The following is an 18,939-nucleotide window of genomic DNA, read 5'->3' on the forward strand; positions in this document are numbered from 1 at the left end:
ATGGCCAGAGGAAGGTTAAACACGAAACGCAGCATCTCCATCGTCCCTTGTTTCGTGTTTGTGGAGGTATCCTACCTTGCTTCCCCCATCACCCTCTTCCCATGCATCACAAAAAGCCTGGGCTTCCTCAGAACAGTGGTGGGGATAACATGATGAGTCTTGAATGTTAGGTATCACAGACACCAGGGCAAAAGATCCTTCCAAATTCCTTCACTGTGACATTTGGACAGAGAAAAGAAAAGGGCAGAGAGGTTAAGGAAGACAGTAGATGGGGAAGGAGGAGGAACCTATGAAGATTGAGTGTGTGAGGGAATGTGTGAGACACTGAGACTCACTGAAATCTGAGTGTTTGAGGGAATGAGTGTATAAAGGGGAATCTGTGAAATTCGAGTGTGTGAGGGAACATGTGAGGCTCAGTGAGCCCCAAGTGTGTGAGATCCTGTGTGAAGCTTGCTGAGTTTGTGAGAGACCTAGTGTGGCTCCTTGAGGCTGTGGCATTATGCGATGCTCCTCAATGTCTTTGAAACATCTTCGAGTTAGAGCTTGCAGCATACTCTGAGAGAAAGGCAGCAGTAAGGGGTAAATATGTCAGAGTCAGGGTAGTGCTCCCTGGGGATCCCCCTCCTCTTATTCCACATCAGCCCATCAGTTACCCCCCCCCCCCTTCCAACACAGACTTGTTTTTCTGTCCTCACTCCCTCTCCATGTTCTGTTTCCAGATGGTGATCATGGCTGGAACTGTGGTCCTAGCCTATCACTTCGAGTACATGGACACATTCCCCACACACATCCAGGGCTTCTTCTGCTACGACAGCACTTACGCTAAGCCGTACCCGGGGCCTGAGGACACCAGTCGCGCCCCTCCAGTTCTGGTCTATAGCCTGGTGGCTGCCATTCCCACCGTGGTGGTAAGGTCTGGGGGTGAGGGACAGTAAGTGGTTATGTGAAAGGTGGGCAGGGGGGGTTCAGTTCATTCTCATAAAGGTCTTGTAGCACAGAATCTCTGGGTGGCAGTGGCACTCTAGGTACCAGCCTTGTGGGTCTTGAGCACTCCCACTGTGGCTACCGAGGGGTGATTTGCACTGATTTAACCCCCATTCCCGAATCATTAGTTTGTGATCCCTTTAGATGAGCTACATAAATAGAATAAGTCCTACTGTGAGACAATAGTAGAAATGAACACTGGGCTGTTAACAAAGAAATGTAGATGTAGCCTTCCCCCCCCCCCCCCCACCCCCCATCAGAGGCCTGAATTTCTGTGCTGTAATATCCTGCCACATTTACCTGGCCACAGGTGTTACACCAGTTTATGACTGTGCAACTGCAGGTCTGTAAATGTTGTTACCCCAATCCCACATTATCCTAGTATCCTGTAATAGAATGTAGGTGCCAGGTTCCCACCACACATCCTCAACTGAGGCAATCCAGCTATAAAATTGCGCCCCCCCCCCCCATAGTGGTCACTCCAGAGTGAACTTACTGTTTAGGGTCTTTCACTTAGGATTTCCCTTGCCAAAGAGCACAGAGAAAGGAGATCCACATCGAGATTTTGTAAAATCTTTCCTTAATATGGAATTCAAACTTGATCCTGGTTGGGACAAGTGATCACAAATACATATTGTGAAAGGCTAAAGTGGCTGGGGTTCTTCAGCCTGGAGAAAAGACAGCTGAGGGGAGATATGATAGAGGTCTATAAAATAATGACTGGAGTGGAATGGGTAGACGTGAATCGCTTGTTTACTGTTTCCAAAAATACTAGGTCTAGGGGGCACGCAATGAAGCTACAAAGTAGTAAATTTAAAACGAATTGGAGAAAGTTTTTCATCACTCAACGTGTAATTAAAATCTGGAATTCGTTGCCAGAGAATGTGGTAAAAAAACAGTTAGCAGGGTTTAAAAAAAGGTTTTATGCTGCTTATCCTAGAAACAAGCAGCATAAAAATGTATTGTACTGATTTGGGATCTTGCCAGGTACTTGTAACCTGGATTGGCCATTGTTGGAAACAGGATGCTGGGCTTGATGGGCCTGAATGCACCTCCCCTGACTGTCTGTTTTCTTTCACTCCTCAGATCCTGACTGGTGAGCTGACTTTCTTCTTGTGGCAGTCAAACTGGAGAGAGGAGAAAACAATTGTCTCCGGTGACTGTTGCTATTTCAATCCTTTGCTCCGGCGCATCATACGCTTCCTGGGTAAAGCTGCAGCACTGATCTCTCAGAATTATCTGTGCCCACTGGGAATGAGCAGGAGACTTTAAGGAGTTGGGGTGCGGGGAGAGAATACTGTGATTAAACTATAGAGTTGTGACACCTGCAGAGCCTGATTGAAACCCCACCATAGTAACAAATCTCTTTGCATGCCTTTCAGGTTATCAATAGAAATCAAACAAAATAAAACATGGAAAAGAAAATAAGATGATACCTTTTTTATTGGACATAACTTAATACATTTCTTGATTAGCTTTCGAAGGTTGCCCTTCTTCGTCAGATCGGAAATAAGCAAATGTGCTAGCTGACAGTGTATATAAGTGAAAATATTCAAGCATTACTATGACAGTCTGACAGGGTGGGAGGATGGGGGTGGGTCGGAGGTATGCATGGGGACATCAAAGCATATCATTGATATTCTAACAGGATGGGTGTGGATAGGTGAGGGGTGGGGTGATCAACAGAGACATACAGCTTTATGGTTTATAATGGGCCAGGAACCCCAGATCCTTGTTAAGTCCTTTCTGTTGGGTGTTAAAATATTCAATCATTCTGACTTCAAAGGTCTTACGTTCTTGTATGGTTTTAAAGTTACCTTTCAGTATTCTCACTGTGAAATCACTGGTACAGTGTCCTGGTCCTGTAAAATGCTGACCAACAGGGGTGGGAACCCTACTGGCACCAGTATTGTTCATGTGATGTCTATGTAAATTGAATCTTGTCTTAAGCATCTGGCCTGTTTCTCTAATATAGCATCCTCCATTACATTTTTTGCACTGAATGATATATACCACATTGGAAGATGAGCAAGTGAAAGATCCCTTTATGTTGAATATCTTACCTTTGTGGATGACTTTGGGGTCCTGTGAAATATTTTGGCATAGTTTGCAACTGGATAAATTACAGGAAAGTGTGCCCTTCTGTTCCTTTTCAGTCTGTGATGGAAGTTTACTTCTGATTAGCTTGTGTTTTAAGTTGGGTTGCTGTCGGAAGGCCAGTACTGGTGGGGATGGGAATATCTCTTTCAGTAATTCATCCTCCTGGAGTATAGGTTGTAGATCTCTTATGATTTTCCTCAGTTTTTCCAGCTCTGGATTGTATGTCACTACAAGGGGGATTCTGTCTGTGGATTTTTTCTCCTTGTACTGTACCAGATTCTCCCTGGGTGTTTTGAGGGAGGAAGCAATATTCTTGGAGATTATTTTGGGGTTGTAGTCTTTCTGTTTGAAGGATGCAGTCAGGCTTTTAAGGTGTCTGTCTCTGTCCCCTGGGTCAGAGCAGATACGATGGTATCTTGTGGCTTGGCTGTAAATGATGGATCTTTTTGTATGTGAAGGATGGAAGCAGGAGTTGTGGAGGTAGCTGCATCTGTCTGTGGGTTTCTTGTATATAGATGTTTGTATACAGCCATCACTGATTGAGACCGTGGTGTCCAAAAAATTGACTTTTTCTGGGGAGTAGTCAATTTTGAATCTGATTGTAGGATGGTATGTATTGAAGGCAGAATAAAATTGTTTCATGCCCTTCAGTAAACCCAAGTCCAGCCCAAGCATATCTGACACCTTAGGCAAACCTTCAGCTGTGTGGCCCCCATCCCATAGCAGCTCAAGGCCCCCCCAACCCATGCCCAGCATCTCCCTTTTCCTATCCCCCCTCCCATGGTGTCCAGCATATCTCACTTTCCCTTCCCTTTTCCCCTCTGTGTTCAAAATCTTCCCTCATCCTCCCTTCTCTCCCCTCTAACTCCCCCTTGTTTTTCCTTCCCTTCCTTACCCCCTCTGGGGTGGCACAGATATAGCAGTCAGCACACCCACACAAGACATCATGGCTGGAGTGAGGCCTTGAGTATCTGTGCTTGTCAAGGGCCACTGGGTCCCCCCCTTCTGGAACAGGAAGTTCGGTGGAGGCAGGATCTGGCAGGCATCGAGCATATGTGGATGCTCAAGGTCTTGTGTGAACCACAACGTCTTCCAGAGGTACGCTGACTGCTGCGTTAGTGTCGCCCCCCAAATTGTGGCATTGTAAATGGATGCTCCAAACCCATCTGCGCCATGTAAGGTCTATGGGTTTGGAGCCTTGTGGCCATGTGATGGAAGGGGGACGTGGTGGGATAAGCACCAGTAGGAATGCCTGCCTTGTACCTCTCACCGCCCCTTCCTTGTTTCCCACCCTCCCTTCACAGGTGTGTACTCCTTTGGACTTTTCACAACCACGATCTTCGCTAACGCAGGGCAGGTGGTGACAGGAAGCCAGACGCCTCACTTCCTCTCTGTATGCCGCCCTAACTACACGGCGCTGGGCTGCCAGTCGCCACAGCAGTATGTGGCTGAGAAGCAGGCCTGCACTGCAGGGAACCCTGCCCTGGTCAGTGCAGCACGCAAGGCGTTCCCATCCAAGGATACCGCACTCAGCGCTTATGCTGCTGTCTATACTGTGGTAAGACTCCATCCACTTTATTACATGTATCATATGAACTCTTTGTGTCGTTACTTCTTTATATGTAAGAGTAAGGGGTGAGGGTCATGGATCTGATATACTGTCTTTTTCTGGTACAATCAGAGTGGCTGGCATTTATTATATGCAGGGACTGTCTCTGCTCCTTATGGGCTCACAATCTCAGTTTTTGTCCTGAGGGCAATGGAGGGTTAAGCGTCACCCAGAGTCACAAGGAGCTGAAGCGGGAATATATATCTTACTGGGTATAATTGGGGGGGGGGGGGGGGGGGAGGGGAAGTGCCCAGAATCTGCCCTGATTTACTGCCAGGGGTGTGGCTAGAATCTGCCCTGCATTTGTTGCATAGGGCATATGCCTACCACACAGACACTGTGTTACAGGCTAGCGCAGGTGCTTTCATGCTATCTACCACTGTGTGAGGGTAGGGGCCACATAAAAGAAACGGCAGCTGCCTTGACGCAGTCCCCATCATTTCTTGTCCAGTCTCTCCAGTGTGATACCCCAAGGTCCCCCCCACTAGCTTCGATCCCCCTCCCTCACTGGCCCCGATGAACCTCCCTTTCCCCCGGCCCATGTTAACATTTAACACAGTAAACCCACACTAGCCACTTAACACAGCTTTGTAAAGGGGCCCCTTTGTATCCGGATGATTAAAGTAAACCATCCTGATGAATTCCTTTGAACCCAAGCAAATCCTGCTAACTAAATCGGTGCCAATTTTGTCTGATTATTAAATATTGTGTATTATGTAGCTGTGTTATCATCTGTCTGTCATTTGGTGTGTAATATTTGGATCGTATCCATGTGAATCAAGTGTATTAATCCTAAGAATGGCAGAGCGGTATAAATTCTTTCATACCGTGGTCGGCTCTGCTTCTTTTAAGGGAGTGAAGCAGCTCACAGATGGGTTGAGGGTCTGTGTCCTCTGGAGGTGCCTGTTCCTGCATTTACTGGGATTACTATGCTGTCCATCTCTGTCCTGCAGATGTACATTACCCTAGTCTTTAAGGTGAAAGGGTCGCGCCTGGCCAAACCCTCTGTCTGCCTGTTGTTGTTGTGCCCTGCCTTTCTGGTCGGGGTGGTACGTGTGGCAGAGTTCCGAAACCACTGGTCGGATGTGCTGGCCGGTTTTCTCACTGGCGGTGCCATAGCCACATTCCTGGTAAGCATACGCTGTGGACAGGAGAGCGATGTGTACTTGTTCTGTTGGGGTGGGGGGGGGGGTGGAGTGAGAGTCTGTGTATTGCTTGCCCTGTGTGTGGTGGGAGCTGGAGGTTGGCACTTTTTCTAAAGGTAATAATGCCCCTGTAACCGTAGAGTTCAGAAACTAGCTTGGCCCCTTTAAAAATCTATCTGCACAGAGCAGCAGGGTTGCCAGGTGGAAAATTTTTTTCCAGCCTAAAGGAGCCCAAAATCCAGCCCAAAACCCGCCCAAACTCAAACCCCGCCGCTGACACCCCCGCCCCCGCGTCATCACCCCGCCCCCGCCGTCATCAACCCCGCCCCCGCCGTCATCGGCCCCGCCTCCCCCGTCATCGGCCCCGCCTCCCCGTCACTAACCCCGCCTCCCCCGTCACTAACCCCGCCTCCCATGTCACTAACCCCGCCTCCCACGTCACTAACCCCGCCCAGAAACGTCATTAACCCCGCCCACCGCGGCCGAAAAAAGCCGGCGAAAAAACCGCAAAAGCCGGCGAAAAAAAACCGCCCCGAAGCCAAAAAGGAGCCCAAAAAACCGCAACCCGCCGCGGGCAAAAATTTCCCGCGGCGGGTCGCGGAAAACCGCCCAATTGGGCGGTAAAACCGCCCACCTGGCAACACTGCAGAGCAGCTAAATCTAATCTCCTGATCAGGGCCGGTCCTAGGGTCTCTGGCGCCCCCCTGCAGACTACCTCTTGCCTTGACTACTGCAACTTACTCCTCACCGGCCTCCCACTTAGCCATCTATCCCCCCTTCAATCTGTTCAGAACTCTGCTGCACGTCTCATATTCCGCCAGAACCGATATACTCATATCACCCCTCTCCTCAAGTCACTTCACTGGCTTCCAATCAGATACCCCATTCAATTCAAGCTTCTCCTTCTTACCTACAAATGCACTCAGTCTGCTGCCCCTCACTACCTTTCTACCCTCATCTCCCCTTACGTTCCCGCCCGTAACCTCCGTTCACAGGACAAATCCCTCCTCTCTGTACCCTTCTCCACTACCGCCAACTCCAGGCTCCGCTCATTCTGTCTCACCTCACCCTATGCTTGGAACAACCTTCCTGAGCCCTTACGCCAAGCCCCCTCCCTGCCCATCTTCAAGTCTTTGCTTAAAACCCACCTCTTCAATGCTGCATTCGGCACCTAACTCTTACCGTTCAGTAAATCCAGACTGCCCCATTGTGACCGCCCCTATCGGACTGACCGTTCATTTGTCTCTTAGATTGTAAGCTCTTTGAGCAGGGACTGTCCCTCTATGTTAAATTGTATAGCGCTGCGTAACTCTAGTAGCGCTTTAGAAATGTTAAGTAGTAGTAGTTGGCGCCCCCCCATATCCTTTCTCTCTTCTCCCACCCTGCCCCTGTCCAGCGATTCTCCTTCGCCTCCATCCCCCTCCCATTTATGCCCACCTGCCCGCCCTCTTCTCCCCCCCAACATCCCTCTTTTTCTTCTTGCCACCCTGCGTGGTTTAAGTCTTTTTTAAAATTTACCTCCGTCCCAGCGGCCGCGTCATTTCAAAGCCCTGCCCATCTCTAGCCTTCCCTCCCTTCGTGAGTTCGTTCCCGCAGAGTCCCGCCCTCGAGGAAATGATGTTAGAAGGCGGGACTCTGCGGGAACGAACTCACAAAGGGAGGGAAGGCTAGAGACGGGCAGGGCTTTGAAATGACGCGGACGCTGGGACGGAGGTAAATAAAGGATTTAAACCCCCAAGGGCGGCGTGGTATGGCAGCACAGCACCGCAGCGGCGCCCTTGAAGGCAGGTGCCCCCCTGCAGTGCTTATCCCGCTTACTGGGTTTGACCGGCCCTGCTCCTGATTCCGCTGCTCATATTCTTTGCTATCCTGGGAGCACAGTTTAAGTAATGGGGAGCTGTTTAGCAGCCCTAGGACTGAATTTCACTGTGTTTAATGGCATAAGTTACTAAGACTTTATTCTCATTCTCTTCCCAGTACATGGGGTTGTAATATAGGTGGTTTTATCCCACAGGGGCAGCTGGTTAGCTACGTGCTATTGAAATTCATCCCTTCTGTCTTTTCTTCTCTCATGATCGTCTCTCCTCTTCTTTTCTATTCTGCAGGTTGTTTGTATTCTGAAGAACTTTCACAGTCATTGGGCTCTCAGTGGGCCCTTGGCACCGATGGGGCAGCTGGTCAGTGTCCCAGTCGTGGCCCTGCCCTGTATTCAGAGTCCACTCGAAAAGTTAAGTGTTGTGCAGGTAAGGGGAGGGCTCCCGGCTCTCGGAGAGATGCCCTCTGGTGCCCTGTTCCAGCTCACCTGGATGCATCGTATCTATCACTCAGGACACAAAAAGTATTGACATGAGTGTGTACCAGCATGTGAGGCTATATGTGTGTGGTGGGCTTACGAGTATGTCTGTGGAATGAGTGTGAATAATCTGTGGCCATCCCAGCTCAGTTTTGCACATTGAGATGAAACTGCTGCATCTGCAAGTACATTTTCGGAGGCTTTGCTGGGATTTACACAGGTTAACAGGCTGAACCTGCTGGTACTTGTGATGGGAATGGCGTTGTTGCAGACAGGATGCTGAGCTCTAGGGACCTTGGACTGACTCAGTGTAGCTTTTCTTATGAATCTACTTAGGTGGAATGTCAGATCCCTACAAGTAGCCACATAAAAAGGGAGATTTCAGGGGGTGTTGAAACTACTTGTGTAGATAAAGATAGCCAATATTCAAGAGGTCTAGTTATGAACATGGAAGACTTGCCCTTCATGCGGGATCCCACCGTCAACAAGGAAAATCACAGTAAGATAGTGTAAAAGCTGAAAAACATAAGAGAGAAGAAGAAACGAGACCACTCAGGATTTTAGAGGCCTCTGTCATCCCCCCTCGGCTGTCTGTTTTCCAAGTTAAAGAGCCCCAGCCTCCCTAGTCTTTCTTCACAAGAGAGTCGTCCCATCCCCTTATCATTCTCTGAATCTATTCTAGTTCTGTTGTGCCTTTTTTGAGGTTTGTTGACTAGAATTACACACACTAATCAAGGGTGGTGGCATTATGATATTCTCTGCTGTTTTCCGACTAATTCCCAACATTCTATTTGCCGTTTGACAATCACCACACACCGAGCCGGGCATTTCAATATGACACCAAGATCTGTTTCATGGGTGGTGACTCCTAATACAGAGTTGGGCTTTGCGCAAATTCAGTGGGTCACTTTCACAATTATTTATCCCTGTAAAATGGATGGACTGAATACTGCATTCCTTGAATCCCTGTGAAAGAGTGCACAGGTTAGGTTGGGGAAGAAAACGATGTGTGTACATTTGATTTTTTGGACATAAACTTTATGCTGTGCTCCTCCCCTCTCCAAAGGCCACTCACCGAAAGGGAGGATGCAAAGTATCTGCATGAGTTTAATATGCATAAGCTTTGCATTTCCTAACAGGGACTGAGTGGGATTTCAGCATTGCACATGGAATGGAAGGAGAAAGAACCCACGGGAAAAGCTAGTTATCAACCACAGAGGACAGCACACATGCACCTTCCCTCTGAGGATGGCACTAATTCTCTGGGGGGAAAGTACCCTTGACTTAGGGGGCTAATTTTATAAGGCTTTTTTGCTTGTAAAGACTTTTATAAGCGTGTGCAAGTGTGAAAGTGCATGCCCACCTTTATACAATCTCCCTCAGATTCTATATGTAGATGTGTGCGCAGTTTAATTGAATAACGGGCCCTTAACTATCAGTATTTGGCTGTTAACAACCAGGTTTTGAAATGAATTGGCACTCATTAAAATTTCTATGTGCTCGTGGGGCTTAACCCTACTATCACGTAACTGAAAAGAGGGCGTCTCCAAGAGCGTGTAGTTATAGCATACGGCCTGCGTTTACATCAGGCTTTAGCAAGCGTAAGTCTAGTACCACAGGAATCAGCGCTATGCACGATTCTATAAAGGGTGCCCGCGCTGCACAGAAACACACTTAGCACTGTTTTTTCCTACGGTGAATTTTTAGCGCCAGTGCATAAGTGTCCCAGGGGCAGGGTAGAGCAGAGGTGAGTGTGCAATTTACTCACATAGTTTATGAAATGCAGATGTTTACGCATGCACACTTCAGAGCAGGTTTAAATCTGTGTTCACGTAGGGGCTGATATAATTGGCACTCACGCATGAATGCACATTACACGCCATTCCATAAACAGTGCATAACAGCCTTAGTGCAGAATTGCAGGGGAAGTACACACGGCTGGAGAATGGGAGAGGCAAAGGTGTGTTGCCAAGATACACACCGTCAGTTGTGCACAGATCATGGAATACTTTGGCGCAACTCACTTATGACTGCCACTGAGGGTGCTTAACATTGTGCCACATCCTTGGGCTTAGGCCAGTATTCTGTGACAGCCTCTGTGCACTCAGTATGGTCCAGCGCAGCACCTAACACATCTCACCTAGTTAAAAAATTACCCCTAAGGTTCTGGTTCTGAGAGTCTTATGTTATAAAGACACAGAGGTGCCCATGTTGGTTTTATAAAATAGATGCTCACATGATTTTCTTCTGTTACAAAACTGAGCCTAGAAAGTAGTTCATGTCTCTTGGAGCCCACCATGCTTCTGGGGATTAGAACCTATGTCACTGAGGTCTTGTACTGTGGGAAGTAGTTTCTGAAGCTGTCCCCTCTCTTCCTAGTTGTCTTTCCTGTGCTGAAACTCTTTTCCATCCATCTACCCATTCTCCTCGTCTCCTGCTGCCACCCTTCCCTCCCTTCTCCCCCACCCATGACTGTCTTCCAGAATCACCGGGCTGCCTTCGCAGACGTCACCTGACCCCCGGATTTGCCTCTTCCCCGCCGCTGTGACACCTGACGTCCTCATCCCTTCACGATCCATCTCCAGTGATGTGTGAGTCTCCGGAACCCTGCAAGTGGCCACTGCCTCTCCCTGGCAACCAACTTATTTCCACAGGACATGTCATTCATCATTTTCTATAGGGGGGTGCTATCCCGTGGCACCTCCTGTCCTCTGTGAGCATGCTGTTTGTGGGATAGAGAAAAGGAGTGGAAAAGGCAAATGTAGGTTTCTGGGGTGGGTGGGGTGGGGCAGGGTGGGTGTGATTTTACAGGTTTATTGCTTACTTTTCATTTCTGTTGCTGACCGTGCCATCATGTTTCACCTTTAACCAGTGTTGGGACTTTCAAATGCCTTCCACCCTGGTCAACACTTCTCTGGTGCTCTGTATGGACCTTACCCTGGTCAAAACAAGGTTCTGATAAACTTGAGAGGAAGGGGAAAGTGAAGGGGTAGGATGGGGGGAGTTTTATGGAAAACAATATAAACAGTGTGTAAGGAAACATTTGTTGTCAAGCTTTCTTTTTTTTTTTTATTTACAAATATTGTTTGATTTCTGGAGGTGGGGGAGGGAGCTTGTGTATGTTATTAACTTGGTAGAGGGGGGTATTGTTATTTCACACCTCCCCTTTGCAATTGTGTAAGAGCCACAATTAAAGATGATTATAATTAAGCAGGGGTCTTCTCACATAAGTAAAGGTGCTTGGGGCAAGGTTGGGGGGGGGGGGGCGGTGTTCATGTGCCATCCATCAGCACTGGAATGGAAAGCGCCTCCTGATTCACTGAATTCTGTCTGCAGCTGCCCTCAGGGGTAGGAAGGGGATTGCAACTCACAAAAAATAAATGTGTCCTGTGTTGGCAGAATTTGAATGTCAAACACTCAGAGGACAGTGTTCAGAGACTGGGCTGATGCACTCTTTACTTGTACAATGTGAGATGAAGGGGTGTGTTTCACTGCAAGGATCCTATGATGTTCTGAAACTGAACATTCACATTTTGGAGAGAACGTTTGTAAATATTCAATTGCACTAGAAATTTATTATTTAGATTTTGTTTACACCTTTTTCAGTAGTAGCTCAAGGTGAGTTACATTCAGGTACACTGGATATTTCTCTGTCCCAGGAGGGCTCACAATCTAAGTTTGTACCTGAGGCAATGGAGGGTTAAATGACTTGCACAAGATCACAAGGAGCAGCAGCGGGAACTGAACCAGCCACCTCTGGATTGCAAGACTGGTGCTCTTACCACTAGGCCACTAACCACTAGATCACTGGTGCTCTAACTACTAGGGCACTCCTCCACAAGGGAGAAATGGTCTCCCTTGCTGGTTCCTTGGGGCTATGGTGCTGTTCCTCCATCTATTCACTGTGGTGGGAGAGAGAATCTTTGGGGACTCAGACCAGAGCTGGAGGTTATGGGGTAATTTCAGAAGCCACGTAGGCACCTAAAGCAGGGGTTTTATGCAGGGAAATGGCTTGGTAAAAATTACCCAGATAAAGATCGCACACAATGCCTGTTTATGCATTCCTGGGGGATGCGGTGGGAGTTATGTGCATATTTTAGGGGTTTCTAAAGTTTCCAGAAAATGTTGTGTGTACTAAACAGCAGGCATTAACATGTGCGCGCATTCTTTCTGTGGGGAAATTTTTAAAGCGGCATTTCCACATCCTTTCCCTTTGTAAATTGCACTTGTTATAAAATTACTCTCTAAGGTGCACTTTCCAAAGCCATTAACTGGGGTTAACGGGCCTATTCAAAAACTATCCTCTGCAGTCCTGCACATACCTGCAGCTGAATTATAAACGATACAATTGTTTCCTATTTTCATAAGTACTTGTGCTCTTTTACTCTCTCCCTCCAGAACCAGTGCACATAGCAAGCCAAAGCATGCAAGGTGAACTCTCCTAGTGTCCCAAAGGATACCAGGAGGCAGGAGTCTGTAAAAATCCAGACTGTGCTAAGGCACAGAAATGGGGCATTCAGGATACAGCTATAGTTGCACAGAGAGCATGTGTGTGTGGGAAGACTGAGGATTAAGGACTAATGCACAGAGACAGCAGTGTGTGTAGGACAGACACAGCATCTCACCCCTTCCTCAGGGCTATGCATAGGATGTAAAGGGGAAGGGAAGGGAAATGGGACTTGATATACTGCCTTTCTGTGGTATTTTTGCAACTACATTCAAGACAGTTTATTTATTTATTTATTGCATTTGTATCCCACATTTTCCCACCTATTTACAGGCTCAATGTGGCTTACAAAGTCCCATTATGGCAATCGCCATTCCAGGGTGAAAGATACAATTGGTGTTGCATAGAGAACAGGATGACACATTGGAAATAAGCAAACAGATATCAGAAGAAAATAGTCAGAACATCAATGGGGTGTTGATGTGTTATAATTAAACTATTATTCCATGTGGTATGCCTTGTTGAAGAGAAAGGTCTTCAGAGATTTATGAAAGTTAGTTATTTTGTAAATTGTTTTTAAGTTACCTGGCAGAGCATTCCATAGCTGCATGCTCATGTTTACATATATACAGGTACTTATTTTGTACCTGGGGCAATGGAGGGTTAAGTGAGTTGCCCACAGTCACAAGGAGCTGTAGTGGGACAAACCCAGTTCCCCAGGATCAAAGTCCACTGCCCTAACCACTAGGCTACTCCTCCACTCCTCCTTTTTCATTCATACTTCCCACCTCCCAGTGAATGCTTGAGTGCCTGCATCTGAAATGAATCCAGTGGCAAACACCATCAAGGGCCAGTTCCTGAAGGCCTGGCAGGACCAAGAAGGGTGGGTAAGAGATCTATAGCAGATAAAAAGTAAAGGAATTAGAGCAGGATCTGACCTGCTCCCCCCCCCCCCCCCCACACACGCATCATGGACGTACTTCAGCATATTTATGGTTAATCTAAAGTGTGACACTAACCCCCCCCCCCCCCAAAAGATGCTGAATAAAATATAATTCCTCTTACTAGTCCTGGAATTGAAAGCTTGTGACAGCCTGAATGTCCTTTTCCGTGTCCTGGTGTGTGATCTATGACATTTTACACACAATGGTGCTTAGCTTATGTTTCTCTCAGACTCTTTGGGTTAACATGATTCTGTCTATAACATCTACTATAATAAAACTCACCCTCAACGTTCTGAGGACACTGACGTCAGTGAAGCCAAGCCCTGACTTCCTTCAAAAAGGTTTGAAGGTTCGTGGTGGTGAAGCCACCAAAATCGCTCTGGGCCCCACCCTTGAGGGCGGAGCAATAGCAGAACAACGAAGGGGTTGGCAGGGAGGGAGGCAGGGAGGCGGGGTGGGGAGGTGGGAAATCACTCCGGGCCCCGCCCTCATGTCAAATGTCATGACGTTGGGGGCGGAGCAATGGCAGAACAACAAAGGGGTTGGCCAGGGAGGGAGGGATGTTGGCAACGAAAACCTTGCTAGCGCCCGTTTCATTTGCTCTGAAACGGGCCTCTTTTACTAGTTTGAAATAAATGTTTACGCTTTCCAAAAATACTAGGACTAGGGGGCATGTGATGAAGCTACAAAGTAGTAAATTTAAAACGAATCAGAGAAAATTTTTCTTCACTCAACGAGTAATTCAACTGTGGAATTTGTTGCCAGAAAATGTGGTAAAGGCGATTAGCTTAGCAGGGTTTAAAAAAAGGTTTGCACAGCTTCCTAAAGAAAAAGTCCATAGACCATTATTAAATTGGACTTGGGGAAAATATTTTTGGGATAAGCAGTATAAAATGTTTTGTACTTTTTTGGGATCTTGCCAGGTATTTGTGACCTGGATTGGCCACTGTTGGAAACAGGATGCTGGGCTTGATGGACCTTCAGTCTGTCCCAGTATGGCAATACTTATATACTTATGTACCCCCACAAACTCTCTCTCTCTTGTGTTGATCATGTTCATTGAACCCAAGAAAATGAAAAACTGAATAAGGAACAACTAGAGGAATTTGTCATGGAACCTGTAGATGGGCATCAGATATTCTGTACATCAGTGGTTTCCACAGTAACATTTTATGCCTAGGCCTATAATCTGTATACTGGAGATTTCCACTGGAGTGCTTCAGGCCCGTAATCCTTACATTACTGGTTTCCGTAGGAACGTTTAGGGTCTGTATACTGGAGATTTCCACTGGAATTCTTCAATTTCACCCAAGCAGCCTTGCTAGTTTGGAGGGGGGAGGGCGGCAAGGAATTTGGGGGCCTACTTGCAGCCATTCCCAGGTCTCTGAGATGGATCTCACTGATACAGTTGCTTGCATCAGGCAGGGCGAGTCAACATACTAATCTGGTCCCAGTTTTTCCATGTTACATGTATGGAATTATAGTTGAGGTCATAAGTACATAAGTATTGCCATACTGGGAAAGAGCAAAGGTCCATCAAGCCCAGCATCCTGTTTCCAACAGTGGCCAATCCAGATCACAAATATCCAGATCACAAATATTTGGCAAGATCCAAAAAAAGTACAAAACATTTTATACTGCTTATCCCAGAAATAGTGCATTTTCCCCAAGTCCATTTAATAATGGTCTATGGACTTTTCCTTTAGGAAGCCATCCAAACCTTTTTAAAACTCCGCTAAGCTAACCGCCTTTACCACATTCTCTGGCAACGAATTCCAGAGTTTAATTATACGTTGAGTGAAGAAAAATTTTCTCTGATTAATTTTAAATTTACTACATTGTAGCTTCATCGCATGCCCCCTAGTCCTAGTATTTTTGGAAAGCGTAAACAGACGCTTCACATCTACCCGTTCAACTCCACTCATTATTTTATAGACCTCTATCATATCTCCCCTGAGCCGCCTTTTCTCCAAGCAGAAGAGCCCTAGCAGCTTTAGCCTTTCCTCATAGGGAAGTCGTCCCATCCCCTTTATCATTTTCGTCGCCCTTCTCTGTACCTTTTCTAATTCCACTATATCTTTTTTGAGATGCGGCGACCAGAATTGAACACAATATTCAAGGTGCGGTCGCATCATGGAGTGATACAAAGGCATTATAACACCCTCATTTTTGTTTTCCATTCCTTTCCAAATAATACCTAACATTCTATTTGCTTTCTTAGCCCCAGCAGCACACTGAGCAGAAGGTTTCAACGTATCATCAACGACGACACCTAGATCCCTTTCTTGGTCCGTGACTCCTAACGTGGAACCTTGCATGACGTAGCTATAATTCGGGTTCCTCTTTCCCACATGCATCACTTTGCACTTATTCACATTAAATGTCATCTGCCATTTAGATGCCCAGTCTCCCAGTCTCGTAAGGTCCTCTTGTAATTTTTCACAATCCTCCCGCGATTTAATGACTTTGAATAACTTTGTGTCATCAGCAAATTTAATTACCTCACTAGTTACTCCCATCTCTAGGTCATTTATAAATATGTTAAAAAGCAGCGGTCTCAGCACAGGCCCCTGGGGAACCCCACTAACTACCCTTCTCCATTGAGAATACTGACCATTTAACCCTACTCTCTGTTTTCTATCTTTTAACCAGTTTTTAATCCACAATAGAACACTACCTCCTATCCCATGACTCTCCAATTTCCTCTGGAGTCTTTCATGAGGTACTTTGTCAAACGTCTTCTGAAAATCCAGATACACAATATCAACTGGCTTACCTTTATCCACATGTTTGTTCACCCCTTCAAAGAAATGTAGTAGATTGGTGAGGCAAGATTTCCCTTCACTAAATCCATGTTGACTTTGTCTCATCAATCCATGCTTTTGAATATGCTCTATAATTTTGTTCTTAATAATAGTCTCTACCATTTTGCCCGGCACCGATGTCAGACTCACCGGTCTATAATTTCCTGGATCTCCTCTGGAACCTTTTTTAAAAAATCGGCATTACACTGGCCACCCTCCAATCTTCCGGTACCACACTTGATTTTAAGGATAAATTACATACTACTAACAATAGCTCCGCAAGCTCATTTTCAGTTCTGTCAGTATTCTGTGATGAATACCATCTGGTCCAGGAGATTTGCTACTCTTCAGTTTGTAGAACTGCCCCATTACACCCTCCAGGTTTACAGAGAATTCATTAAGTTTCTCCGACTCATCAGCTTCGAATACCATTTCCAGCACCGGTATCCCACCCAAATCTTCCTCGGTGAAGACCGAAGCAAAGAATTCATTTAATCTCTCCGCTATGGCTTTGTCTTCCGTGATCACCCCTTTTACTCCTCGGTCATCTAGTGGTCCAACCAATTCTTTTGCCGGCTTCCTGTTTTTAATATACCTAAAAAAAATTTTTACTATGTGTTCTTGCCTCCAACGCAATCTTTTTTTCGAAGTCCCTCTTAGCCTTCCTTATCAGCACTTTGCATTTGACTTGACATTCCTTATGCTGTTTCTTATTATTTTCAGTCGGTTCCTTCTTCCATTTTCTGAAGGATTATCTTTTAGCTCTAATAGCTTCCTTCACCTCACTTTTTAACCATGCCAGCTGTCGTTTGGTCTTCAGTCCTCCTTTTTTAATACGTGGAATATATTTGGCCTGGGCTTCCAGGATGGTGTTTTTGAACAGCATCAATGCCAGATGTAAAATTTTGACCCTCGCAGTCGCTCCTCTAAGTTTTTTTTTCACCGTTCTTCTAATTTTATCATAGTCTCCTAACGTATTTGATTTCTTATGTATACTTCAAAGCTAATATCAAATCCTATAATATTATCATCACTGTTATCAAGCAGCCCCAGCACCATTACCTCCCGCACCAGATCATGCACTCCACTAAGGACTAGGTCTAGAATTTTTCCTTCCTCGTCGGCTCCTGTACCAGCTGCTCCATAAAGCTGTCCTTGATTTCATCAAGGAATTTTACCTCCCTAGCATGCCCTGATGTTACATTTACCCAGTTAATATCAGGGTAATTGAAATCACCCATTATTATTGTGTTGCCCAGTTTGTTTGTGTCCCTAATTTCCTTTAACATTTCTGCATCCGTCTGTTCATCCTGGCCAGACGGATGGTAGTACACTCATATCACTATCCTTTTCCGCTTTACACATGGAATTTCAATCCACAGTGATTCCAAGATGTGTTTTGTTTCCTGCAGAATTTTCAATCTATTTGATTCAAGGCTCTCGTTAATATACAATGCTACCCCTCCACCAATTCAATCCACCCTATCACTACGATATAATTTGTACCCCGGTATGACAGTGTCCCACTGGTTATCCTCCTTCCACCAGGTCTCAGAGATGCCTATTATATCTAATTTTTCATTTAGTGCAATATATTCTAACTCTCCCATCTTATTTCTTAGGCTCCTGGCATTCGCATATAGACATTTCAAAGTATGTTTGTTGTTCCTATTTACATGATGCTTAGTACTTGACAGTATTAATTTGCAATTTTTTGTCTGATTTTTATTTAAGGACACTTGATCTACTACAGTCTCTTTTGCAACCTCACTATCAGGATACCCTATCTTCCCTTTGAAAGATACCTTATCCTGAACCATGCGCTTTTGAATGACTGTTGGCCTTCCCCCCCCCCCCCTTCCTAGTTTAAAAGCTGCTCTATCTCCTTTTTAAATGCAGATGCCAGCAGCCTGGTCCCACCCTAGTTAAGGTGGAGCCCATCCTTTCAGAATAGGCTCCCCCTTCCCCAGAATGTGGCCCAGTTCCTAACAAATCTAAAACTCTCCTCCCTGCACCATTGTCTCATCCAGGCATTGAGACTCCGGAGCTCTGCCTGTCTCTTGGGCCCTGCGCGTGGAACGGGTAGCATTTCAGAAAATGCTACCCTAGAGGATCTGGATTTGAGCTATCTACCTAAGAGCCTAAATTTGGCTTCCAGAACTTCTCTCCCATATTTTCCTATGTCATTGGTACCCACATGTACCAAGACAGCCGGCTCCTCCCCAGCACTATCTAAAATCCTATCTAGGTGACGTGCGAGATCCGCTACCTTTGCACCAGGCAGGCAAGTTACCAGGCCATCCTCACGTCCACCAGCCATCCAGCTATCTTTATGCCTATTGATCGAATCACCAGCTACAACAGCTGTCCTAACCCTTCCCTCCTGGTCAGCACTTGGAGACATAGGTCATGGAAGGGAACTCCACTCCTTGCATGCCACAGTAAAATTAGGACTGAATCAGCCTCTCCGGTTCCTCTGGGGTCCCCTGTTCAGACCTCTGTGTTGGTGGTTTCCATCGGAGTATTTTGTGGGCTTGCCTTAAGCTGTTATTCTTACATTGGTGATTTCCAGATGTGGAGGAGATGGATCCAAAAAGCAAAACGTTTTTATTT

The 18,939-nt window shown here is 46.2% G+C and overlaps 1 protein-coding gene across 2 annotated transcripts; it reads left to right on the forward strand.

The window, feature by feature from the left end:
• On the forward strand, positions 1–10,726 carry PLPPR2 (phospholipid phosphatase related 2). Of its 2 annotated transcripts, none has more exons than XM_030195284.1 (7): positions 1–66; positions 720–908; positions 2,071–2,191; positions 4,389–4,642; positions 5,647–5,823; positions 7,944–8,065; positions 10,615–10,726. In XM_030195284.1, exons 1-7 carry the CDS (start codon positions 1–3, stop codon positions 10,724–10,726), a joined length of 1,041 nt encoding a protein of 346 aa, XP_030051144.1. The 2 variants fall into 2 exon arrangements, with proteins under 2 accessions (XP_030051144.1, XP_030051145.1); XM_030195285.1 differs by having other exon boundaries at positions 7,944–8,081; positions 10,615–10,710.
• The last annotated feature ends 8,213 nt before the right edge of the window (positions 10,727–18,939 follow it).

This window comes from Microcaecilia unicolor, chromosome 3 (genome assembly GCF_901765095.1).
Source record: "Microcaecilia unicolor chromosome 3, aMicUni1.1, whole genome shotgun sequence".
In the NCBI taxonomy this organism is placed as follows: Eukaryota; Metazoa; Chordata; class Amphibia; order Gymnophiona; family Siphonopidae; genus Microcaecilia; species Microcaecilia unicolor.